This window comes from Chelonia mydas, chromosome 6 (assembly GCF_015237465.2).
Source record: "Chelonia mydas isolate rCheMyd1 chromosome 6, rCheMyd1.pri.v2, whole genome shotgun sequence".
NCBI lineage: Eukaryota > Metazoa > Chordata > Testudines > Cheloniidae > Chelonia > Chelonia mydas.
This window is the reverse complement of record NC_051246.2, coordinates 58,154,523-58,182,399: the sequence shown is the minus strand read 5'-3', so window position 1 is coordinate 58,182,399 and position 27,877 is coordinate 58,154,523. Positions and strand designations below refer to the sequence as shown.

The following is a 27,877-nucleotide window of genomic DNA, read 5'->3' as shown; positions in this document are numbered from 1 at the left end:
TCTTCCTGAACAGGAACCCTGAAATTCTTTGGGTTTATTGGTGCTCACAGTACCTGAGGAACCTGCAGCCTCATGGGTATTGAGTTGGGAACCAGCAGATGCCTAAGTAATTGTCTCAATCGATATCCAAGGTTTCTTTGTGATAGATTGCCTAGCTGTGGGAACAAGCTCTATAACTTGGGCCCAAGCGCTACAACTGTGGGAACCCAAGGTCTACAACTTAACAAGGTAATGAATGACACTTTCTAAACATTTTCAGGAAGCAGTCACCTGGGTCAGTGTTGCAAGTACATGGGGTGGTACCATGACTGGTCACCTGATGCTTTGCAATGCAGTAGACTGACCTGAGCCAAAGCTGTAGTGGTCTCAAGTGAATTCTGGCAAGCAGTCACATATGTGCATTCAGACATGTGGCCTACCATAAGGCTGGTCAGTACCATCATTGTCAGGTTTGAAATCACTGTGCTCCGTGACAGCCAGAGCATGAATAATCTGTTTTGGGGTAAGTAAGCACTGGGTATGGTGGAATCTAGCCTAGCTCCTGAGTAACATCTGAGATGGGGTGACAACTTCTCAGTTCACCAGGAGGCCCAGCCAGGCAAAAAGAAAGGCTACAGTTAAGACCTGCCAGAGTTCCTGATGTGATTTGCCTCTGATTAACAAATCATTGAGATATGGGTAGATGTGAATGCCCTTCTTTTTTAGGAGCACAACCACTACATCTAGACATTTTATGAGGATTCAGTCCGATGAAGAGTCCAAAGGTGAGTACCTTGTACTGATAAGGGTTCAGCCCCAATGTGGATCTTAGGTACTTCCTGTGGCCTGAGTGGACAGTGATGTGGTAGTATGCATCCTATAAGTCAAGAGCCACAAACCAGTCCTGGGTTTGAAGTGATGAAGTGACTGAGGAAAGCATTACTATCCCGAACCTGGGGAGGGATACAAATTTGTTCAGTTTCTTCTGGGTCTAGGATAGGACAACAACCTCCATTTTACTTCAGAATGGGGAAATAGCTGGAGTAGAAACCTCTTTCTCTGTACTCTTTAGAACCTCTTTTACAGCTTGTACATGAAGTAACAAGGTCACTTCTGTTAGTAAAAGGGACTCACAAGAAGGGACCCCAAAGAGGGATGAAGAGCTGGGAAGGAGAGGGAGAAGGGAAGCGAACTGGATGGTGTAGTCATAAGCAATGATGTCCGACACTCATTTGTCAGCTGTTATGTTTGCCTAAGGCTAATGGAAAGGGGTGACGTAGTTTCCGAAGGTCAGCTTGGCAATGGTCTTCATGTGGTTTTCGACAGTCTCATCAAACCTGCTGGATGGATGGAGGACGAAGATGATGGGTACCTCCACAAGCCTCAATGTCACTTGTCTAAGTAAGAACTTGAGCTGACTGAGAAAAAAAAATGTCCTTTGTATTGGCTGGTACCAGAAGAGATTGTAGTATGGTGCTGGACTGTAAATGACCTGGGATCTGAGTGTTGATCTGATCCTGGCATCTTTGAGGCAATGTAATGCCTTTTCTGTTCTTGAGCTAAATAGGTCCATACCCTCAAAGGGCAAGTCCTCAATTGTGGCTTCAACTGCTCTTGGTAAACCAGATGTCTGAAGCCAAAAGGCCCACCACATTGCAACTGCCATGGCCATCAAGCAGAGTTGGCTACCATTTGGCCCCGTTTGATGGAATCCCTCAGCTCTTCCATGCAGTCCTGCATAAGTCACAATCGGAAGAAGGTTACCCCCTCTCTCATATCGGGAAGCTCTATTTTTGCAAATAAAGCCCAATAGTTCATGATGGAAAACTAAAAGCTGACGGATAGGCCTTTCAGCTGACCAGGTCCAGCTTCTTGGGGTCCTTGTCTTTTAGAGTTCCTTCTATGGATCTGGTTTTCTCCTGGACAATAGAGATAACCGTGGTGTTGGATGGACAAAAATGCTCAAAGCCCTTGAGTGGAAACTGGTATTGTTTTTCCACTTACTTCGAGGTCAGCGGAAGTGAGGCCGAGGTATGTTAAAGGTATGACACTTGCTGGGTCCAGGATGCCCTGGGTATTAAGGATGTTGAATAGCTTAGGTGTGTCTTCTTGTACCACTGTCATTTCAATGTCTAGTATCTCAGCTATCCTGGATACTAACTCTTACAACACTGTGAAGTCATGGACGGCTGGGGTTGGGGCCACAGTGACTGCTTCATCTGGAGAGGAAAAGGGTACCTTGAATGGGGAGGGGAGCTAGTGTCTCTCTCACTACTTCTGCTATATCCTTGGGGGGTTCCCCGCTGTTCTGGTGAGGGTCCCCTTTACAACAATACCAGTGGCAACTGAGCTCTCCTTTTCATCAAGACACGTGAAGTCATCCTGCTCAGGGATCTAAGCAAGGGTAGGCCCCAGCAGGGCCCCTATGCCCAAGGTAGTGCATTATATTAGAATAGTCTAACTGCGAGGACCCACCCATTGTCAGTCCTACACTGGGACTTGGTGCCACATGTCTTTCAAGGCAATGGTTCCCTGCGTAAGTCAGAGAGAAGAAATAGCTTTCTGGGAATGGTGGTGCTGATGGGTGCAGTTCCAGTTCTGATAGTAGTGGGGCCAGGGCCAGGTCTGGTGCAGAGAGGAGCAATGAGGGGGGCTCTTCAAGGGCATATCTCAGAACCAGGAAGGGCTGCTACCTCCAAGACCAGTGCTGGCATAGATCTCTGTGCCAGTATCTGTACCAGTGCGCCTGTCTACCACAACCTCAATGTCACTACTACTGTCTTGGTGCTATCCTTGATGTTGAGGATTTTGAAATCTTCTCTTTCAGTAGAGTCCTCTGCATGGGACGGACACGTTGTGCAGTACACCCTGCATTTGTGCTTGGTGCAGAAGTGCCTTTCCACTCCAGAGGATGAAGCCAGTACCTCTGCTCCTTAGTTAGTGCGGAGGCCTTCAGTGCTGACACAGATTTGGCTAATATCAGGGATGCTTACAATGGCACCAATGGGTTTGGCACCTTCTTTGCCTTCTCTTCCCTACTGGAAATGGGGATGTGGTGATCAGTTGTTAGAGCACTTGCCAAAGATAATCTCTTCACTTCCTGTACTGAGGATAACTGCACTCCTGGATCTGATGCTACGGTTATGGATTACTCCACTGTCACATTTGAATCTTGTGTTTTAAAATTTTCAGTTGTGGGACGAAAAGAAGAGGCAACAGCACATTTAGCTAGGATGTGTATTTCCATGGGACAGAACAGGCATCTGCTGGGTTCATCTATGATGGGTATTATTCCATTGCAGGAAGGACAGGCTTTAAACCCAATAAGTTTAAAAACTGCCATAGCTAGTGGCTAATGGAAAGCATCTTGCCCCACTGTACAAGGGGTGTGTGCCCCCCCGTCTGTCCTAGATGCTTTTTTTATCTTTTTTTGCGGAGAGGCTGCCCAACAAAAATTTTACAAACAAATTAATAAAAAGGGAGAAATGAAGGTGACAATTCTTTACTGGAGAAAGTTCTGGATATCAGAAGTGGGTCGGATACAGTCCAGGTTCTGTCTCACTGCCACAAATGGTAAGAGGGAGGGTTGGTGCCACTCCACTCCACCCTTTATTTCCTCATATAAGGCAGCATAAGATACATGTGTGGCCCCACTAGACACTGCTCTACAAAAAAATTCTGAGCCCACACACAAGAAGCACATGTGCATCTACAAGTGACATGTACTCTAAGAGGAATCCTGGGTTCTACTCCACTCTCTGGAGCAGAGTGTGCAGTAACAGTTACTGATTTTTCTGTCCCATCTCCTAACATATCCCTTCTCTAGTCAGTCTGCTTCTTCCTTCTCCTGCATGTTGCCTGGCCAACAATACAGGTAGCATTAAGAAACCTGAAAAGACAGTCTCCTTGATCTGGTGCCAGGAGCAGCAACTGCAGGTAGAGTCCTAGTCAGTCTCTGCAGCCCTGAGCTGGAACATGCTCAGCACAAATGCAATATTTGAGAAATTACATGTCAACATCTAAAAAGCCTCTGCTCAACACATGCAGTTGGCAATTTTCAAAGACTTATAAATTTGTGTAGAATTTTAACAGGGAGAGCAAAAGGCACCTATCTGACTCCAGGTTAACGCCTTCTTAAATTTCAAGTATCTGCTCCAAAGCATGGCTGTAAGTGCTAGAGCTCCTCAACAAAACATTTGTAGTAATTTAACATTTGAAAAACATTTTCCCCAACCTTATTTTCATAAATGACGGAATTGTTTTTGCTGAAACTTTCCAAAACAATTCGGCCCGAAGAGAAGACTTGGCATGGAAAGTTTCAGACTAAACAGCTAGTTTGGCCAACTTGTAAGCAACTGAAAACAGTCTTGTAATGGGAAGCATTCTGCAATCTTAACTACAGCGTCACCCCAGCTCCACTTCTAATAATATTTAAAAAGTTATATGGACTATTTCTATCTGGTGTAATTTCTTTGACATCAGCAGAGTTACACCACGGATGAATTTGTCCCACTATTACTAATCTTAATTTACATATTTCTTTATTTGAAAAACCAGAGGGAGGGAATGCAACTTCTGATTAGCGTAAGATGACATGTTTAGGATTGTTTTGAGTTCCAGGAGAAAAAGCAGTTTTGAAGATATCCCATTCTAGAATTAACCCCCAATTGCTCTTGGAAATGAGATAATGAGAATTGTACAAATTTGGTCAGTTAAGCACTTCTCTTTTTACCATATTCATGAAGGTTTTTTTAAGTGTAATGTAAAAGTGATGAAGATTATTAAGAATGTAAAATTAAGGTTTATAGAATCTTTAAAAACTATCCATTAATGATTACAAAATTGTCTTCATGTGGAATTGGAGAGGCCAAAGGAGATGTATTTTAGCTTTCATGTGTTAATTTTGAAATTTAAAAGAGTTTATCACATACTTATTTCACTGGCAACCTGTTCTAGTTTTTCTTGAGATCTGCTGATAAGAGCCACATTCATTCCATGCTTTGCTAGCTGAAAGAAACAAAAGAGATACAGAGCAGTTCAATCACAACTGTGCAGTAGATCACTGGCCAGCATCACCCTTAAAGAAAAGGTGAAACTTGGGTCAAATACCACAAAATATACATTGACTGTTAACAGAGAAAGTCAGATACAGAAATTATGATTTAAAATAGCTAGAGGTGAAGGAAAAATAAAACAGTGAGTACCAGAATGAGTACATGGTACTTTACTGCCCCATGCCAAAGACACTTACAAAGGATTTTCAACAACTCTGCTCTGAGGTAGGTGAATATTTACATGTACAGATAGGGAAACTGAGGCAGGGGTTATGTAATTTTCCCAACCCCACAGAATAAGGTCAGTAACAGAACTTGGAAATGAGAATTCAGGCTCTAAAACCCTTGTTTTACTCAAATAGACTAGATTATTTCTTTATAGCTCTACAAAAATACTGCTTGTAACAAAATTAACTGTTACCTAATCAGCTATATTAGATTCCTTTATTTGTTCTACTGCAGTCCAGATTCTCTGCCCAGCCCAAAAGCCAAGGAAGAGTGCAGGTAACAGTACATAGGTATTTGATATTTGTACTCCATATTCTGCATTTGAGTCTAAAATAAAATGGGGGCATTTCAGGTAACACTGATCTACGCCAGAATTAATGTACATTTGCATGAGATAGGATGACACTATACTATTTCACTTTTACTGAGTCTGGACAGAGTCCATATCAGTTCTGATCATTCTAAAGGAATAAAAAGGCTTACCTCTTCTGCATAGGCTTTTCCAATTCCATCAGTAGCTCCCGTGACAACTATAACAGAGGAAAAGGGGGGAAAAAATAAATATGAGTTATTACTGTAAAGATAGCTAATAACAAAGTGGTCATTAGTAGGCTATTGGAGCACCCCTTTCGACTAAGCAGCTCAGGTTACATCCTCACATGGTACCTGACTCCATTTCTTCTTCTTCATTATTAAAAAAGCTTTTAGAAAACCGACACTCCCTCTTCTAACGCCATAATCCATGTTTGGAGACCCAGATTACCCTTTATGGCCCAAATGGTGACTTTCAACTCCCACTTTCAACTGTAAAAGTTAAGTTGTGAATATCAAACACCTCTCAGATTAGTTTTATTTAAAACAGTGAGATTAAAATGACCAGAGGTCTGTACGGAACTGATGAAAGTACATCCAGACTCATGGTGGACAAGGCACAAGTCAGCACAAGGCTGTTTAGAACTAATTTCCAGTCACATATTCATTTCCTCTGTGATTCCATCCCCTCACTGCCCACACCCTAGTGTCCAGGAAGGTTAGATTTATCAGTGGAAAGTATGGCCAGACAAAGTCTTATGAAATTTTTTTCACCCATGGAAAATTGGATTTTTGACTCAGTGAAAATTTTTGAGGTATGTGTGTTTTCCTCAAAAGCTTTTTAGTTTTCAGCAACTGAAAAAAATTGTTTTTCATATTCTGAACATTTCAACAAAAGCCAAAGTTTTCAAAAGAAAAAGAATCCCATTTTCTGATCCCTCTAGTGGCAAGTCTGGCAAACGATAACTAGGTCCTCTGTACTGGACCCTCATAAGCCTTTCTGGGACCCTCACCTACTATAGTGCCATGAGGAACTAAATCTGGGTACATCATGGCCACTTTTGAGAGGGGATTCCAAAACTCCATTCACACTGCTACCCACTGTTTTATCAAAGAAAGCTAAAGAGCAGCTCCTCTATCCATTTTCGCTACTTTGCCTACCACCTCTATCCAGCTAAGCATGCACATTCAGCATCTCCTTCTTCCTCAACTCTTCCCTGCCAGCCAGCCCACTTAATTACACTTAGGCCTTGTCTACACTGTCACTTTAGAGCACTGAAACCTTCTTGCTATGGGGTGCAAAAAGAACACACCTCTGGGCTGCTCTTAGTGGGACTGAACTGGGAACTGGTTTAAAGTGCCCATTTCTTTTTTTTCTGAGCAACGGGTTCACAGGAACACAGTTTACTTGCAACAAAACAAAAACAAAAAAAAATGTGATGCGTTTTGCCAGATGCATTACAGTTCTGCAAAATGACACTGTCCCCTAAGTTCAAGGGCTAAAGCAAGCTCTGCTTTAAGTCTTACATTATGTATTATCATACAATTCATTACTGCTCCAACAAAATATGATAAACAAGACAGAAAAGAGAAAACTGCACCAATACCATTCTCCCAAAAATTTGACTATCTTCTGAACTAACCTGATCTGAAGAATGTTCGTGGGCCATTTTCCACATTATAAATTAGTGAAGTATTTGAAAGAGCAGCCGTTGCTTAATGGAAAACTGGCTCATTATATTTCCTCCTCCTAGCCACAACTTCATGGCTTGTCTCCTCTTCTTCCCTAAAAAGTTTCAGTCTGGACTAGCAAGCTCTCCACTTTAAATCCCTCCATAAAAACTGTTATTGCTTTGTCTTCAATGCTATCAGCACCTTAACTGGGTTGCACCTACAGACTGCATGCTCCTTAAGGAAGGGACTTAAGTCTTCCTACATATTTTGCTAAGTATCTACAGCACTTCATGAATAAAATGTTAGATTCAGTATAGTGCAAGAACACATGATACACACACAGTTCTTCACTTGTTCTTTATTACCAAGGTCATTTACATGATTTTTATTTGCCATGTTTGCGCCTATTAGTTATTAATCATAAGATTGTGTGTGACAGCAGCCACTTTCAACATAACAAACAGAAGATTTGGGACTTTAGGTGAGACATACATAGCAAGAACAATTTCCCCACTCCTTCAGGTCCTGCTTCACCAAGAGTCTATGTCTGGCCAAAGGAAGCTAGAGGAAGTGCCCTCCAGAATTCAAGTTTGATTGTTAAGTTGGCCCAGGGTTGACAGTCAATAAAAAGAAAAGGGCTACAAAAGTCACATCCTTCAAAAAGAAAAATATGATGGCTCCAACGTTTCCAACCAGGGCTTGAGCCACGCCCAGGATAAGGCCACACATACTTAATGCACATTGTTATAGCTTCACTCCATCAAAAAACCAAATTTCCCCCCAAACCCCTCAGAGTTCTGTACCACATTCCTCCCCAGGTAAAACTCAATTCTGACATCCCCACACTCCAGTTAATATATTCTGGGCTCCCCTCCCAAGCCCCCAAAGCTCCCCCATTTTTTTTTTTTTTGCAGCATGCTGGAACTACAGCTGCTGTGCCTTTCTGATTCCTCCTCTTGAAAGAAATGGCATCTGAGCCATTGTTTTCCTGCTCCTCTCCAGTTCATCTTCCCTTCCCATCCCCCTCAAAAAGAGCAAGCAGTTCAGGAGCAGTGTTCTTTGAGCCACTCTGCTCCTTTGTTCCTCAACCCCCTGAAGGGAAGGAGACAGTGGCTCCAAGGACAACTTAGTCCACTCTCCCAGGCAAAATTTCTTGTTTACCCTCCTTAAGCGTATTTTGTTCCCAGACCTACTCCCAAGTTCATAGAAGCTCTTCTTGGGAACAGGGTCCCAAGCTCTACTCCAAAGTTGGAAGCACTACTACTAGTCCAGCCTCCTCCTATTACCAACGGGATGCAGAGTACTACTGGACCATTCTGATGGCAAAGGCACAGAGACTGAATTAGTGCAGAAACTGTGGCCTGGTTCACACTAATTGTTTTGCCAGCACAGCTGTTTTGTCTGGGAATGGAGGGAAGTCACACTGACCCAGCTATACCACCATAAAAGGTTCTGTTGCTGATACAGCTTATTTTGTTGGAGGAACTAAGCTATACCAGCAAAGCGGCATCTCTACTAGGAGGGTTTGCTGGCATAGCTATTCTTTCTAGAGTAGATATGACTCCGAATAAAGCAAGGCAATTGCAAATATGAAGAGTCAGGGTTTGTCTACACTTAAACTGCTACGTTGGTATAGCTGCAGTGCTACAGCTGTGCCACTGTAGTGCTTCCGTGTAGACACTACCTATACCGAGAGGAGGTAGGCAATCCACTTCCCTGGGAAGGAGTATGTAGGTCAGGAAGAATTCTTCCATCAGTCTAGCACTGTCTACCCCAGGAGTTAGCGTGGCATAACTACGTTTCTCGGGGGAGGGTTGTGAATTTTTCACACCTGAGAGATGTAGCTAGGCCGATGTAAGCTCCTGGCAGAGACCAGCCCAAAGACTTGAGGAATGGGTGCTGACATTTTCATTCCCACTCTTGAAATACTATGGCCAGATATACACTCAAAAGTTAAGTCGGCCCAGCTATGTCACTCGGGGGGTGTGAAAAATCCATACCCCTGAGCAACATAATTAAGCTGAACGAATCCTCACTGTAGACCGGGGTCTCAGACGTCAAGCCCGCGGAGTTATTTGCTACGGCCCGCCAAGCTCCCCCCTGCTCCCTCCCCCCGGAGTTATTTCCTGTGGCTGCCAAGCTCCCTCATCCGCTGCCCCTCCTCCCCCCCAGAAGCCACGTCCCCACTCCTCTGCCTACCTCCAGGCACTTCCTGCCAACAAACAGCTGTTTGGCAGTGCTTAGTACTTTCCAGGAGGGAGCGGGGAAGGAGTGGGAAGTCATGTGCTCAGGAGAGGAGGCAGAGAAGAGGTGGGGCAGGGGTGGGGATTTGGAGAAGGGGTTGGAATAGGGACAGGGAGGGGACAGAGTTGGGGTGGGGACTTTGGGGAAGGGGTGAGGAAGGGCCTCATGGAAGTGGTGGAGTGCAGACAGGGCCAGGGGGAGAGGGGGTGGCTTTTGTATCTTATATTAAAAGGTGTCAGCGATGCAACCCTCGGGCCAATGTACTAGTCCTCATGTGGCCCTCATGGTGATTTGAGTTTGAGATCCCTGCTGTAGACAATGCTAGGGCAACAGAATTCTTCCATTGACCTAGCTACTGCTGTCACTGTGGAGCGTCAACTCGATAGCTGTGCTGCTGTAGTGTTTCAACTGGAAACAAGCCTATGAATGGCCATTATGAATGACAATGATCAGTCACTTGGAAAGAAAAAGAGTGACAATGACTCTATAAGCCTGGTGGTTACAGCACTCACCTAGGTTGTAGGAGGCCCAAATTCAAGTCCCTGCCCCAAGGACTAATTATTTATAAATGCAGAACAACTACAATAGGCGTGACAAAGAGCCCTATACCAGAATACCCCCATAGTTCAGTGGTTCGGGCACTCAGCTGTTTAAATCCCTTTTCTCCATCAAACAGAGGGGGGACTGAACTGGGGTTCCCCGGGTGAGTTTTGTAACCACTGGGCTCAACAGGAGAAAGCCTCCTCCTCCGTCATTGCTGTGATTCCTGTCCTCTTTTGCTTTTGTCAAAATGAACGAAATTGAAACAAAAAATGGAGTCAGTTGTTTCAACCTACCTGAAACAGTTTTCAACTTTTTGATTCACCAAAAATGTCAAAAAATGTCCTTTTCAGTTTGACGTGAAATAAAATGTTTTTTGGTTTTTTTTTGGAATTGCCAGCAAATGGAAAAATCCATTATTTGTCCAACTCTATTCCCTAGCAATGTTGCTGGGGAACAATACATACAACATAGCCTTTTATTTAAGGCACTGCAAATAATACGGAATTAAGTGGTCGTTCTAAGCAATAGCACCAGGAATATCATGTTTTAATATTCTAATGTTTTAATATTCCTGAAGTCCTGATTTAATTTTCCAAATTTCCCTGCATATGTGGGAATCTTTTAATTTTACTTAATCATGATGTGCATGTGCAGAGGTGTGAACTTCTGCAGGATTTTCCCTGAGGGAGGATGTAGAAAGGACAGTTCCACCTAGATGAAGCAGCACAATTTCTGTTATACACAGACTTAAATTAACCTGCTTGTGTTAATCACAAGTGACAGAGAACTAAGTTACACCAGAAATATCCAGTAAGCGACCTAATGACTGCCCTTTAGAATGAGGGAAGATAGTTAACCATTACAATAGCTGGCCTTAACTTATACTAATCTGCAACAAGTGGAGAAAACGATTGATACGCTAAAGGGGCCTGCAGACAGCACTGGCCAGTCAACTGCACAATAGACAGGGCTGGTAGCACTGCCTATTAAGGTTGCCTGACGCTGCCCTTTTTAAGAAGCCTTATCTTTTGCTCATAATTTTGCTAAACTAACCATGGGCTGAAATTTGCCAAGCTGGGTGTCTGTCTCAAGTTGAATTTATTGAAGTTTCAGCCAAAAGAGCACAGTCATTTCTAAGAATGAGACTAGGAAAAAAAATATGCTGTTCTACAATATTAAAATTCTGGTGACTTTTTTGCTTATGCTTTGAACCATGGATTTGAAATTTGTGCAAGGCATGTGCCTTCTGCTGTTCCTGTGAAAATCCACCCAAATTTAGCCAAGGTAAGCCTCTGGAAAAAGATCTATTCACATATACTCAGAGACTTGAGTTTAGCAGCTAAAAATCTCTGCAGATTCAAGCCCTCACCAAGCCTACTTCAGTGTCTCACAGCTGACCAGTCTGCACATCCCCATACAAAGTGACAGCAAGGTCCTGCTCAGGGCTGCTGTTACCAGCCGCTCTGGGCCAGGTACCAGAACTGAAAGCAGGAAGTCGGTCTTCTGTGCTCACAGCGACACTTCCAGTGGCGGATTAGCCACTGGGCCCATCGAGCCCATTCTCAAGGGCTCCGGCTTCCACTACCTGAGCCCCCCCGAACCCAGTCCCTGGCAGAAGCTGTGGGATGGGCAAAGCCCAAGCTCTGCCCCTCCCCGACCTTAGCAGAAACCCCTCAGCACCCTCTCCTTGGTCCCTGGCTGAAGAACAGGGGAAGGCCGGGCACCCAGATCCTCACTGCAGCCCTGGGACCGGAGGAACTCTCACTCCCTGCTACAGCCCCAGGGCTGTAAAGTGGGGACAGAGCATCTCCGAGCTTGGGGCTATGGGGGTGGGGGGGGAGAGCAAAAAGGAACAAATGGGTTGTGGGGCAGGTGGAATGTGGAGGACCCTGGGTGGAACAGGGGCAGGTCCCAGGGAATGGGCAGAATTGGGGTGGGACTGCAGGCAGAAGGGATTGGGGGGCGGGGGAGCCACTTGCTCAGGCCCAGGGAACACAATCCTCCTCTGGACCTTTCCCACTGGTGCCCAAGCAGTGTGGAGGAGGAAGGCACCTGACTCAAGCATAGAAGGGACAAGAGGTGGACTGGGAAGGGAGGGAAAGGATTAACTTGGGACAAGGAGCACACTGGAATGAAAAGAGAAACTGTGACTGAGAATTATGGGGACTGGTTGGACAAGGGGACTGGATTGAGACACAGATGAGATGAGGTGGAGAGAGGAGGGGAACACTGAGATCAGACAGAGACAGGAGACTGAGGACCAGTGTGAGGGAGAAAAGAGTTAAGGGAAGGGAGATGGATTTAGCAAACAGCCAGATACGGGGAAACTGAGATTGGTTGAGCAAAGACACTTGGTGTGGGGTAGAAGACTGGGATAAAGGAGCAGGGCAGGGGAGAGAGAGACTGGATAGGCAAGGAGAATGGGAAAGGAATGAGAAGCCTGAGGCATGGACACTAGGATTGGCTATGCAAGGAGAAAAGACAGTTACCTGTTTCCGTAACTGTTCTTCGAGATGTGTTGCTCATGCCCATTTCATGTTAGGTGTACGTGCTTGCCACATGCACCGGTGCTGGAAGTTTTTCCTTCTGTGGTATCCGTAGGGGACCGGCTCTGGCGCCCTCTGGAGTGGCACACATATGCCGTGGCATAAGGGGTGCCACCCCCCCCCCACCACCACCCTCATTTCCTTCTTGCCAGAACTCCAACAGCGGGGAAGGAGGGCGGGTCATGGAATGGACATGAGCAACACATCTTGAAGAACACCAGTTATGGAAAAAGGTAACTGTCTTTTTCTTCGAGTGCTCGCTCATGTCCCTTCCATGTTAGGTGACTCCCAAGCAGCACCAACGGAGGTGGGTAGGAGTTCATGGACATGTAGCTGTGCTGAACCCAGTGTCGTCTCTGGCCTGCTAGGTGATGGCATAGTGTGCCATGAACATGAGAACTGAAGACCACGTCGTGGCTCTGCAAATGTCCTGGATGGGGACATGTGCCAGGAAGGCCACCAAGGACGCTTGTGCTCTTGTCAAGTGGGCTTTCAACAGAAGTGGCGGTTGGACCTGCGCCAACTCATAAGAGGTCCGTATGCAGGAAGTGATTAAGTTGGAGATCCTCTGAGAGGACACCAGAAGGCCCTTCATCCTGTCCCGTCGAGATGAAGAGCTGCATCGACCTGCAAAAGGGCTTGGTACACTCCAGATAAAACGCCAGCCTAGGTGAAGCACCTTGAGTTCTTTGACATTTATCTGCAGACCATGTACCTTGCATCCGCATCACGCTGTGGTGCGCTCCCCAGCCAAGGTCTGAGGCATCCAGTATCAGTGGTACCGAAGGTCACGGCTGTTGAACAGGATCCATGAAGGACTGTTTCAGGGTCGGTCCACCACTGCAACATGGTGACTACCTCTGGTGGGATGGTGACTACCTTGTCCAGGTGATCCCTGGATGGGGCATAGACTGTTGCTAGCACTGCTGGAGGGGGTCGTATCCGGAACCTCACATGGTGGATGATGTACATGCACGCCGCCATGTGGCCCAGCAGCCACAGGCAGACCCTGACCATCGTGATAGGAAACACGGAGACTCCAGCAATGAGGTCTCTTATCATTGGGAACCTGTCATGCAGCAGAAATGCCTTTGCCCTGGTAGAGTCGAGGACCACCCCGATAAACTCTTTCCTTTATACAAGGAAAGATAGATTTTTCCTTGTTTCTCAACAGGCCTAGTCTCCTGCATGTGGTCAGCAGCATCGTGATAGTGTCCTGGACCTGGAGTGACCCTTGACCAGCCAGTCATCAAGGTAGGGGTAGATCAGGATACTCCAATGCCTAAAGCAAGCACCATGAACTAGTAGTGTGCGGATCCCACCATGAAGCGGAGGACGTGTCTGTGTCCTTAAAAGATCGCTCTATGAAAGTATGCATCCTTCAAGTTGAGGATGGCATACCAGTCTCCCAGATCAAGGGAGGTGATGATGGAGGCCAGGGAGACCATGCGGAACTTCAACCTCTTGAGATACTTGTTGAGATCTCAGGTCCAAGATGGGCCTTAGGCCCCCTTTGGGATCAGAAAATACCGGAAATAGAACCCCTTGCCCCTGAGGTCTAGGGGGACTTCTTCCACAGACCCTGCCTGCAGCAGGCCCTACAACTCCTGACACAATAGACTCTCGTGAGAGGAGCCCCTGAAGGAGGACGGGAAGGAGGATATAGCCCTGCATCATAGTATTGAGGACCCAATGGTCCGAAGTTATAGATGCCCAGGCTGGGAAGAAAAAAAGAAAGACAGTTGGAGAAAAGGAGAGGGGCAGGATCCAGGAAAGTGGTTGAAATGTTGCCCTTACGCGCCCCTCAAAATGCCTGCTTAGACCCCTGTTGGGTGCAGGAAGAGCCAGCCTGTATCGAGGTAGCTCTACGCGGGTGAGCGCTGGTGGGACGCTCCCACAGGTGGTGAGTGGAGCCGCACTGATGGGGACCAACGGAATGGTCTACAGGCAGGCTTATCCCTTGCTTTGGGAACTGCCATCACCGGTGTGGGCAGCACCAGGAAGGACATGATGTCCTGCGCCACCTGCAGGGCCTCCAGGGTCAATGGCATCGTCAGGTGCTGGACTCCCATGCCACTGTCTGGGGCGGTCAGCACGTCCCGGGATTGGTTGACCCGCTCAACAGAAGCCGGGGCCCGATTCCCACTTGCGGGTGATGAGCCGGCCTTCATGGGTCTAGGCTCACCTCCTGCCCTCTCCTTGCCCTTGCGAGCAGGAAGCCGACCTCTCCTGGTTTTCCTCTTCTTACTGGCCGGTGCTGGGGAGGTGGATTTTCGCCTGTCTGACAATGACACCGGTGGGGCACTCCGCACAGAAGCTGCAATGCTGGGCATGGAGTCCGATTTTTGCTGCTCTGGTGCCAGAGTCAGTGTCGACTCCATAAGGAGTGCTTAAAGTTGGATGTCCCGCTCTTTCTTAGTGTGAGGCTTAAAGCTCTTGCAAATGCGACACCTGTCGCTAATATCAGACTCCCCTAAACATTTTAAACAACTGGTGTGGGGGTCACTGACCCGCATAGGCTTCCTACAGCAGTTGCACATGCACCTAACATGGAATGGACATGAGCAAGCACTCGAAGAAGAATAGTGCTGGCTACAACAAGCCTGGGGTAGGGAGAAGCCAGGATTGGGATAGGTTGGAGGAGAATGGGACAGAGTCATGCTTGGGGGCAGGCAGGCGGGGGGGAGAGGAGAAGAAGAGAACAGGCAAAAGGGTCTCTCGTTTCCCTCCCTGGAATGGAACCCAAGATTCCTGAGACTCACCATTCTTCTGTTGTTAGCAAATATCTGTGAAACCCACTAGCAAATTGTGTCATTCTTCTCCAATGCTGCTCCATACAGAGAATGACAAGGTACTACTGCTATGTTAATTTGTTAGTTCAAGTAGCAGGTGTGTGTGTGGTGGATCTAAAGGTTCCAGCCCTGCTAATGAACCATGTGGGTGTCGATATGCCACAACAGAATTTATTTTTTCAGTTTGCTTTTTTAAAAAGCTACCATGTTACACATACAAAAGATATATTAAAATAATATTAAGTCAAGTCAAACACTCAAAAGTTAGAAAATGCCAGAATTGAGGTTACATGTGCAATCTTACTTCTACCCCCTGTGTATACACACTATGATGCAGTCTAAATTACATGACCACATACTATTTTTTCCACATTAACTGCACAGAATGGATCTGCTATGGAGATAAATGTATGTTGTATAGTGAAGGAGAGTTGTCCGTAGGACCCCTGCTTCATTTGTTACAGAAGTTGGAAGGTATATAGTGTGACCAAACAGCAAGTGTGAAATATCGGAACGGTGGCAGGGGGTAATAGGAGCCTATATAAGAAAAAGACCAAAAATCTTACCCAAAAATCGGGATTGTCCCTATAAAATTGGGGCATCTGGTCACCCTAGTAGTGTGAATAAGGGAGGGTATTAAATGAAGAGAAAGAAGTGTCTTACGGATATGGCAGTTGAATGCTGTCCTGGAGAACCTGATTCTATCCTTGCCTTTGCTACAGAATGCCTAGGTGATGCTAGGCAAGTTACTTAAACCAAACTTTTCCACAGGTGGACACTAATTTGTATTCCTCATTTTCTGGGTATCCAACTTGATACTCTAGGGTCTGATCTGCAGAAATGCTGAGAACTCACAGCTGAAACTGAAATCAGTGGAAGCTGTGTTTTTAATACAAATTGCTTTTTAGCATTTCACAGATTCTCAGATTCCAAGGTCAGAAGGGATCATTTGATCATCTAGTCTAACTACCTACATAACCCAGGCCATAGAACTTCCCCAAAGTAATTCCTAGAGCAGAGATTTCTGGGAAAACATGTTAAGTACTCTGCAAAATCAGGTCCTTGGTGTCCAAGTTAGGCACCCAAAATTAGTAGGTATTTATGGCCATAATCTCTCTGCTTCAGTTTCACATCTGTATGATTGGACTAATTCCCACTCATCTCACAGGGTGATGTGAAAATAAATTCACTATGTTTGGAAAGCACTCCAATACTACAGCAATGAGTTCCATAGAAACAAAAATCTCACATTTGATCATTACATCAATTGCCTCAGGAAAAAAAATGGATAGTGAAGTTCTTAAATATCACATTCACCACAATCTGTCCACTGCAAGGGGAGAGCTATACAGTTCATGAAATCCAACAACTGGATAATGATCAAACCAGTGGAAAAAGGGGGGGCCATCACAGTTCTCAACCATAATGACTATATTAACAAGGCCTACCAACAGCTTTCCCATGCTACCTACTAGAAAAAACTCAAAGACCCTCCCCCCACCCATTCACACAGGAGTTTAAGGATATCATCAAATCCCTCGCCAAACACCAGGAGAGACCCTACAACCTCATCCCCCATGAACCCTCCGACAGGGATCTTCTAGATACTTACTAAGATATACAAACAAGGGAACCCAGGACACTCTTACCGAAGAAATACCAGGACTCTCAGAAATCATCCTCAAAGCATTCACTGCACAAACCAGCTTCCTCCAGGATACAACTGACTTCCTTCAAAAAAAAACTCTGCAACATTAACAACCTCCCCAGAACTCCATCCTTGCCAGCACGGATGTCATCTCCCTATATACCAACAGCTCTCTCAATGACAGCATCCCTGCCTGCCTCAAATATCTACAGGACAATTGACAACAATCCGCTATCCACCCTAAAACCAGTGCCAAACATCCATTTCACCCACACCCATAACAATTTTATATTCAACAATAAACACTTTGTCTAAACCATGGGAACAGCCATTGGTACTAGCCTGACTCGCCAATAAGCTACCCTCTTCACAGGCCACCTTGAGGAAGGCTTTCTGAAAAAAAAAACACCATGAATAGCATGCATTAAACAAGGTCGAGAGCAACACATTGAACAATGAAGAGCAAGCAAAACATTGAGATGGTGCTCATGAAGTGACCATTGTCAATCCAATGCACTGAATGAGGCAGGGGTCCTGTGGACAAGTAGTATGTGATCACATAATTGAAGACTAAGGCTTTGTCTAGACTAGCACTTTTGTCGGCAAAACTTTTGTCAGAGGTGTGGAAAAAAACAAACATTCCCTGCCCGACATAAAAGTTTCATTGACAAAAGCGCTGGCGTGGACAATGCTTTGTCGGCTGGAGAGCATCTCCCACTGACAAAGCTACCGTCACTCATTGGCGGTGGTTTCATTATGCCAGTGGGAGAGCTCTCTCCCACCAGCATAGAGCAGCGACACAGGAGACCTTGCAGCGGCAAAGCTGCAGCAGTACAGCTGTGCTGCAGTGCCGCTGTGCGGTCTGTAGTGTAGACACAGACCAACCTAACATATCTACACCAACAAGGGAGCCAAATTAAGGATACAAAGGAAATCTTAATTCTGGCATTTCCTAACTTTTGAGTATTTGACTTTGCTACCTTAATAACATCCTTTTAAATGTAGTTGTGTGTGCGCACACAATTCTCTATATATGTCATCTGAAGAGCACACAGCATGAGCAAAGGAGTGGCAGAAGCACCAGATCATCAAACTGCAGTAGGATGGGTCCTTACACAGCCTTGTATTCTGTGTGGCTCGGTCTTCAGTAGAGATTTAACTCGATCACAAGTTTTCTTGTGAACGCACTTTGTTCAGACATGAATACCCTTCAGTCATGCCATCACTCTGCCACACACACACAGCAGTCGCCACTCTCTGGGGTACAGGGCACAACACGAGTTAACAAAAAGCAAGACAAGTGAACTTGAGGCATCTGCAGTGAAGACATATGGCCATGATCAACCACAACAATTGATGATCCACCAATCTTTTCCAAAAGCCCCCCGGGCACCAATCCTGTGTCCTATCTGCAATATTTCTGTGCTTTCTCCTGACGATATATGGTTCTACTCAGTATCTTTGGAACCACACTGCTTGCTTCAGTCATCTCTGGACGGATACAGCAATGAGAATGCCAACAAGACGACTATTCAGTATATCAGAAATCAGTCACCTGGCTGGATGCCAATAAGAAAGCCAGGACCCAGAAGAGGGCTGCCCAACATTACAACAAGATGGCTCGGAAACCGTTGGCCGATTGTGGAAATCAATCAAACCACACAATACGGTAGAGAGAAGATCAAGGGGCTCGATGTGAGCTACCACAGGGCCAAGGATAACAATTCCAAGTTCAGTGCTACCCTGATGAGCTAGATGAAGTGCTGAGCAACATCCCCAGCAAAGATCTCCATGTCAGGCTGGCCTCATCTGTGGAGTTGGGATGAATGCAGATTTGCATGTTGGACATGAAACTCATCTCAACAGCTGTGAGCAACCAGCCTAGAGAAGACCTCTTCTCCAAATCACAGAATCACCTCTATGAACTGGACCTGGTGAACACTGTCGGGTGGAGGACACCCACACAGAAGAACTAGAGGACACAGCATCTCAGATTGATGAGATGAGCACAGCCATTATTGTTACTAAGGATAGTACAAAAAGGTGTGGGTGAGTTTTAGCCTATAATCCCACATCTTGCTTTTGCTGGAAAGAAATGCAGCCCAATTATGCATGCCTCTATTCCTTGCTACCCCCTCCATCTCCTCTTCCTAACTAACCACTGTTCAATATGGTAGACAAGTGGAGGTTGTAAATGAGCAGCTGCTTACAATGGCTGATATAAGTAGAAATTTATTAATAGAAGAAAATGGCATGAGTGTAAAAGACTTGAAAGTTAAAAAAATTATAGCCATAGCCCTAGCAAAATATGGCTTGCACGAACACAATCCCTTAAATGCACCACCACGAATACCACAGGAATAGACAGCACCTTAAGGCAACACATGGCATCATCCTCTCACTATGCAGCTACCAGATTGCAGATCTTACGTTGCTCCATTCCTAGGAGTAGGAAAGTAGACTTTTTCACGCAGTAGAAATATGAGCTGTTCTAGAGATTTCTGGGCAAGACAAGCCTCCTTCGGTCTTCCCTGTACCTCACAAATTCCCTCCAGTCATTTATCATTCCATCTGGTACAAGACACAAAGATTTCCCTCCCATAAACAGAAGGTCTCCACACAGAGGCCTGCAATTAACTTCTCTCTCTTCCAGTCTGGGACCTCCAACAGAACCACATCATCTAACAGCACAGCAGTCTGGAGGAAGTCTGAAATAATCACTAATGCTTCTGTTTTACTGGGACTGCACCCTTCACTAAAAGTCTCCCATATTAAAGAAAAAAATCTGGGGGCATGGTAAGAGTCTGTAAACTTACTGTTCTTTTCCTGGGAAAATGTTTTAAACAAGTTTGGAATGGAGGAGAAACTAGCTAGAAATGACATTTTCAAATGAAAGTTGCAATATTTTATTCATAGCTGCATAGAAAGTGTTTAAAATCATAGACACATTAAAGGACATTCAAACTTTTCTTAGAAACCTGAGGTAGGTGTTAGATTCAGTGAGGGACGAGAGGGGAGGAGACCACTCCAAGGAAACCACTCAGTGACCCAAAGGCTGCAGGATCTCTGGGGAAAGTGACATTGGACCAGGACTACTCCTGGCGGAATTCTGTGCCAAAAAATTGAAAATTCTGCAAATTTTGTCAAAATAACACTACATAATCACACCAGTCTCAATTATTCTGATAATTTATTTCAAAATACTTGTCAGCAAGTATGTCTGTAACAATACAGACACACACAAAAATTCCCCCAGGAGTAAAGAGTTAAAGAAACCCCTATAACAACCCAGTTCTTGTTTCTCTGCCGCCCCCCACCCCTCCCGAACCCAGCCGGGGGGTCACACCCCCACAACCCTTCCCCCCCAGGGCCCAGCCGCAGGGCCCCTCCCAGCCAATACACCCAAACCACTTGTCTCCCAGCGCCCAGCCGTGGGGCCCCAACAGAGCCCAGCCATCCTCCCTCGGCCCCAACAGAGCCCAGCCATGACGCGTCCCCCCAAGCCCAGCTACCCATCCCCCTACTCTTCAGAGCCCAGGGATCCAGAGGGACAGACAGGCTGATGCTGGGTCCCAGGCTTGTGTGAAGTTTCCTATGTGCCACGGTCTCCTTCCTTCAGAGCATACTGGGAACCACAGCTACTACTCTCCTCCTTTGAATATTTGAAATGTTTGTACTGTTATATTCTTGCTTGTATCTGTTGCTGTTTTACACTTGTTTAGCACACTTTTACAATTATGTAATGATAGCTGGACTGCCCAAAATACATTTGTTTTTAACAAAAATTTGTTCGGTCACATACGGAGGTCTGGAGTGACAATGGATAATCACAACAAGCAAAATGACATGTCCAACATACTCGTTTCATACAAAGGTCAGACAAGGCTATACTTAATTTCAGTCTTGCAGCCCCAGATGCAGCATCAGCCCTAGCGTGCTTCCCACACAGTTTGGGAATGCAGGTGCACAAGGCATTACTTTATAGCCTTTGCTACTGCACTAGCAACTAGACGCGCACTAGATAGTTGTCTCTAAGACGACTCCAAAACCATGGTGTCCTCCAGTTATTCTGCTCCAAAATATTTCCCTTATCACGTATATTGTGAAGCACACAATATGCCTCAATCACTTGCATGGCATTATACACACTACAGACCAAAGAAGTCCGTAAGCAGCTCCATCTTACCTTCAGTTGGCCAAGAGCACATTGCACCACCACCCTGCACATGTTTAGTCTGTAGGTGAACGGTCTGCTGCCAGGTTGGTGGAAATCATAAGAAGTCTTGATCACCCAGGACAGCGGTGAGTAGGGTCACTAAAAATCACAGTGGGCATGGACACTCCAATGATGACTTTCGCTAGGAGGGAATAACATCTCACCTTGCTCAGACTAAAATAGGCCACACCTTCAGATCACTCTGACATCATGTACTCCACGAGTGCATCCTATTAGGCATTTGTGAATCTGCCATGGTGTTCCACAAAGGCCTGCATAATGACATAGCAGTATTCTTTCCTAAGAATGTACTCACTTTATCCAAATAGCAGGCAGCACATAGGTTTAGGTGCACCATCAATAATTCCTGCATACCTCAGGAACCCCTTCAAAACGCACCATTATTCTGAGGATATTTCCCAATATAACCACCCTGGGTTGCAGTAGAGCAATAATTGCCTTGCAAATCTCCATAACCACTGAACCACCTGCCGATTTGCCAACCCCAAAATGACTACCAAGAGCTCTGTAACAAACTACACAGCTCCTCACACAGCTCCAAGAACGTTGCTTTTTTCATATGAAAGTTATGGACCCACTGCCAATCACTACATTTCCATCACGATGTAGTTAAATCAGTCTGCCCTTGTGGTCCTGATCTAGAAGCAGTGCTTTGAGGCAGGGGTAGCGGACGGGACCCTGCAATCAAAGAGCATGAGCTAGGTCCATTTCTCCGTGTCCACATGGCACTGAGCTTTCTTCCTCTTCTACTTGTAACAGCAAGCTCTCGCTATCGTCTTTAGTTACAAAGCCACCACTGAAACATTCACTACCATCCTCTTTGCAACAGTTTTTTCAGAGGCACACCAAGTCAACACTGTCTCCTTAAAAAAAAAAAAAACAGTTCTGACAAGCAGAAGCATACCTTAGAGCATCAGGAGGTAAATGCACAGCAGCTTGGGTCCTGCCAGGAAGTAAATTTCTTGGGCCTAAATCACTTTCACTCACAATCCCCAGAAGGGCTGGACAAGTTGTCCCACGATACCATGCAAGACTGAGCATGAAGTGGTGCAGCTCTATGCAGCAATGAAGCATGGGATGTGCACCCAGAAAACTTTTAATCTCTCAAGACTGGAAAGAAGGCAAGTGTGGACATAGGGCATGATAACAGGGATGCAGAACTCTTCTGCTATTCTGCAGTGTGGTTGCACTCTACGGAGTTTTGCTAAAGCATGAATAACTTATGACTGCCCATGTCTAGCAGTGAACACAAAGTCAAAAGATCAAGTCTGCCTTCAGACATGCACTGAGGCTTAGATAGGTATCTTGTAAAATCACAGTGGAGACAAAATAGAAGGATAGTTTTGCCCTGTTGTTTCTAGTCAAGCTAAGCCCTAGACCCTGCCTAGTGTTTACCTTGACTAGTTACATTGAAGTTAATGTCTTGTGTCTTGCCGACACTAAGATTTTACAAGATTTTAAAAACCATACCTTTTTCCCAGTGAAGACAAGCTCATTGAACTTAGCAAATAGGCAACACTGTGAGTGTAAGAACATCAACAAGCCCTACAAAAATGAGAACTCAAACATCAATATAAAGTCTTACCACTGAAGTCTTATTATACTGAAGGCCAGAGGAATAAAGTCAGTCCCCAGGAAAAACCAGTTACCCACTTTTCTTAACTATTATTCTTCACGATGCGTTGCTCATGTCCATTCGATTCTAGGTGTGTGCATGTGCCCACGTGTGTGGTTGTCGGAGAGTTTTGCCTCAGCGGTATCTGGAGGGTCAGCTGTGGCGCCCCCTTGAGGGGCCCTCTCAGTTCCTTCTTGCCAGCAACTCTGACAGAGGGGCAGGAGGGCAGGTAATGGAATGGACATAAGCAACACATCTTGAAGAACAACAGGTATGAAAGGTAGGTAACTGTTTTATCTTTTTCGAGTGCTTGCTCATGTCAATTTCATTCTAGGTGACTCGCACGTAGTGCCCATGGAGGTTGCCTCAGAGTTCACGGTTGCGCAGCTTGCAGTACTCCTCTGCCAAAGCCAACGTCATCACGAGCTTGCTGGGTAAGTGCGTAATGAGACACGAATCGTGTGGACAGACAACCAGACAGCGGCCCTACAGATCTCTTGGATTGGTACCTGCACCAGGAAGGCCGCTGAAGACACTTGCGCCCTAGTCAAGTGTGCCGTCACGATTGCCAGCAGAGGCACTTTCACCAGCTCATAGCAGTAGTGAATGCAGGCGTATGCATAGTCAGCGAGCAAAGGCTGCCCCGAGTGCCCTTCAACCCAGCATCCATCTGCTCTGCAAAGAGTCAATTCCCATCAAATAGGAGATCCTGGATTGAGGTCTCATTTCTTGGGAAAGGCCAGCAATCTGAAGCCATGAGCTGCGCCTCATGACCACCGCCGATACGACTACCCTAGCAGCCGAGTCAGCTGCATCCCACACCATTTGAAGAGAGCACCTTGCTGCCATGGTACCCTCCTCTACCAAGTTGCCAAATTCCTGGGCCAGATCTTGTGGGAGGGATTCCTTGAACTTATGGAGGGAGTCCCATAAGTCAAAATTGTATCTTCCCAAGAGAACCTAGCAGTTCGCCACCCGAAATAACAGGCTGGCTGTCAAATAAATTTGCCTCCCAAAAAGGTCCAGTCTTTTAGCCTCTTTATTTTTGGGGCTTTAACTAGTTTGCCCCTGCTTGTTCTTTTTGTTGCCACAGATATGACCAGCGAGGAGAGCCCTCAGATGGATACTGTGCTCTTTCTGGGTCCTGGGTCAAAAGGTTTTACAGATACAACATTTGTCCTTCACATGTGATTCCCCAAAATATCTGAGGCAACCACTGTGGGGATTATTAACAGGCATAGGCCTGTTGCAGTCCGAGCAGGGCTTAAACCCCAGAGACTGGGGCACGCCCCACCTGGGGCGAAGTCCCTCATGGGACTCTAACTTCTAATTAGACTTCAAAATTACTTAACACTAACGACTATAAACTATTTACAAGGCCCTAAGGCTCAAAGTTAGAAGAGTCAAAACCGCTAGCCCAATCACCATGGGCAGTAAGAAGGAATTGAGAGGGCATATGGCCAGCAGCGCCTGATATACCTACGCATGAGCCCGGCACTCAAGGGGGCGCCACAGCTAACCCTATGGATACTGCTAAGGCAAAAATCTCTGACGACCATGCATATGGGCACGCACACACCTAGAATGGAATCAACATGAGCAAGCACTTAAAGAAAAAACAAAAGGACCTCTAAGGATGGAGTTTAGCTAACAGAAACGGAACCTAAAGATGAAAGCTCAGCCATACATCCAGGCTGCAATTCAGACCCACTGAATGTGGTACTCAGTGTTCTCAACTGCTGCGAAGAATGGCTTTGACACGTCGTGTAACACAGGGGTGAGGGAGAAATATGAGAGGGAAGTGGCTACAGTAGAAGCTGTCTCCAGTGCATGGGGAAAGATTTATATTTGTGAATAGCCACTGCTCTGCAGTGTGCAGGAGCTAGTCATGGTCAGATCACTATTTTTAAAGACCTATATGATTCAATTAAAACTAGGTGCAAACCAGGTTATATGTTATTTCACAAGTGCCTGAGCTAAAACAGGTTTCAGCACTAAACAAAATAAACTAAGGAACAGGTTTTTTTTCTTTTGCAGCAGTGCAGTTCACAGGAACATTACAGCAGTAGAAAGCTTAACATGGGTGTAAACTTCAATAGCATAGATGCCTGATGAATCTGAAGAGTCTTCAGCTACAGAATAATATGAACACTGTACCAAGAATATGCCAGCCCTTTGGGAGAACAGAAGCTGGCAAGAATAAAGACTATCCCTGCTTGGCACTAAGTAGTGTCTCATTATTACAGATTATATAAAACACTGGCAACTGACCAATGCCTAGCTCCCAAATTATCTGCAGCCAAGGAAAGTACTTTAGTCTGTATTTGTTAAAAATATTCTACTTTTTGTCCTTAACTTGCTAGGAACAGTTATTTTTAGTAGGAACCCAATCAACCTTATCAAAATCAAGCATCAAAAATAGACTGGAGAAACACTGAAAGCAAACACTATTTTTAGCTTCTCTGTCTATTCCCTGCAGTTACCCACCAAATTCTGACTGCACAGCCCATGCATGAGTGCTTAGTTATTCTAGGCAGATCCTCCTCGTGACCCTTTTTTTCCCCTGAACACCTGAATGCAGAAAACACTCGATTGATTAAAGATTAATACTGCCGCAAACCATGACAGCTGCCTTTCGTCTGAGTGCTTTTGGGGAGGGGGAGAATATGGAATGACAGAGCTTGCATCAGTATGCCTCTTGGGGATCTATTACATGGAAAGAAAATTGCTATTTCAATTCCCTTTTGTTGCTAAAAATAGGAGTCCCAATTGATTCAAGCAAACAGGGCACCGGTTTAGCAATGCCAAATTTAGAAACCACTGAAGTCCCTAAGAGTGAACACTAATGCAGTTTAACACATGCCAGCTCATATTTAACAAAGAACAAAGAAGATAAGCATGCAGACTGCAAGTTAATAAGACAGCAGCAACTCCCTGCATTTTTATTAAAGAAAAACAGAAAACTTGGTGTAAAAATAAGACAAATGTGACTTCCACTACAGATTTTACTCATTTAAATAGCTAATAATTAAGCAGAAAAGTTACGGGCACTCAGTAAAAATCTAGAAATTGTATAGGTTTTTTCCACACATGAAAAGTATTTCTATATAAGACATAAGACATACATGTAAACAGCAGGCTCAGTCTAACAGCCTAATGAGCACGCTTTGCATAGTCAGGCTAGGGAATGAGGTTCAGTTCCCAGACTCAGCCACCTATTTGCTACCATTGCTCTGTTCCTGGTCCCATCTTCCTTACACAACCTGTCCTTCAGCGACCTCACCACGGAATTCATTTTCTTCAAATTATTCAAAATAAATTTCACTTTAGCTTGTGGAACACAAGGAAAGAAAAGTGACCTACAAATCTGCACTAATTTCATTTAGAAGTAAATTTTAAAAATGGTAACATCATGCAAAATTGACAACCTGCAAGATTAAAGATTTAAATAATGACCATCTGCAAAAATGACTTTACTAGAACCACTGATATCAAAGCCACTCAGCTGCAGACTATATTCACAATGCAAATTTCACCAATACCAGCTGAACCAAAAGTGACTAGACTTGCCTAGTTTGATGTCTCAAAGACATGCATTCCTCAAATATTTAATCTGCCAGAAATGTGCGCAAGTATTTTCTCATACAGTGGAAATCTTCGTTTCTAGTCTTACATTTGAGTAGTTCTGTATTCAATACATGATCATCTTCATCACAGGAGATAACAACAATCAAAAACAAAACATCTAAAACCACACACCCTTGTCTAATTTACATTCTGCTTCCCACTCTCCCCTTCCTCTAATGAGAGTCCCTCAGGGCTCTGTTCTTGGTCCCCTACTTCTCCTCACACAACCTATCCTTCAGCGACCTCGCCGCTCTCATGGAATTCATCACTATCCCAATTCTAACAACTCAAATATATTTCTCCACTCCTGACCTGGGATGACTCATCATATAAAGCTCAACATGGCCAAAACAGAGTTCATAATCTCTCAAATACAGAGAACAGAGGTCAGAGTTTAAGGCCAGAAGGGACCTCAAGATTATCTACTCGGGCCTCATGTATATTACAGGCCAACACCACCACCCAGCACTAGGGTGACCAGACAGCAAGTGTGAAAAATTGGGATGGAGGTGGGGGGAGGGGGGAGATAATAGGAGCCCATATAAGAGAAAGACCCAAAAATCAGGACTGTCCCTATAAAATCGGAACATCTGGTCACCCTACCTAGCACCTACACACTAACCCCAACAAATGAAATTTGAGCGAAGTTGTACAGCTCACAGGAAACCAAACTGTTATGTGCCACAGGGAGAGAATAGGACGGACCAAGGCCTGAGGTAGCAAAGTGTAACTGTCAACATCAACACCATCCACCATGTCACTCAGGCTTACAATTTGGTAGTCATCTTGACTCTCCCCACGCCTTCCTTCCTACAGGCTGAGATGTGAGATTGGACTGACGGAAACAGGAAGGCAGACTGATGAGTTAGAGTACTGATGATAGCTTAGGCCCTAGCAGTGAGATCATCCAGAGAGAAACAGAGCATAAGACACATCCCTGTGAGATCCCTTCAGAAAGTGGAGAGAGGAGAGAAAGAGGATCCATGAATAAAGAGATGCTAAAGGAACAGCCAGAGAGGTAGGAAAATCAGGAGAGGGCAGTATCATGAAAGTTAAGGGATAAGATGTTATTAGGAAGGAGTGATCAGTGTCAAAAGCAGCAAGCACGTCAAGGAGGGTGAAAATGGAATAGAAACCCTGAGATTTGACCAGGAGAGGAAAGAAACCTAGGTAAGAGCAATTTCACTGGAACAGAGAAGATAGAAATCAGACTGCAAGATATGCAGGATGGAAACTTGAGGCAACAAACAAAGGCAGCACATTTGAGGAGTTTAAAGATGAAAGGAGATAGGAAGTAGCTGTAGAGGAAGTAAGATAAGAGACAGTTCTTGTATATATATATTTTTAATATATACTTCTTACTGCCCGCCTCTAGAAC

At 45.1% G+C, this 27,877-nt stretch overlaps 1 protein-coding gene across 2 annotated transcripts in view; it reads right to left on the bottom strand.

Annotated features, from left to right (window-relative positions):
- Positions 1 to 27,877, bottom strand: part of HSD17B12 (hydroxysteroid 17-beta dehydrogenase 12) — a 191,582-nt gene that overhangs the window by 75,608 nt on the left and 88,097 nt on the right. For both annotated transcript variants that reach the window (XM_043548218.1, XM_037900084.2), the window contains 2 exons: positions 5,745 to 5,791; positions 4,911 to 4,986 (listed from right to left, as the gene is read on the bottom strand). In XM_043548218.1, coding sequence (XP_043404153.1) covers positions 4,911 to 4,986; positions 5,745 to 5,791 — 123 coding nt within the window. The remainder of the gene's footprint in view (positions 1 to 4,910; positions 4,987 to 5,744; positions 5,792 to 27,877) is intronic.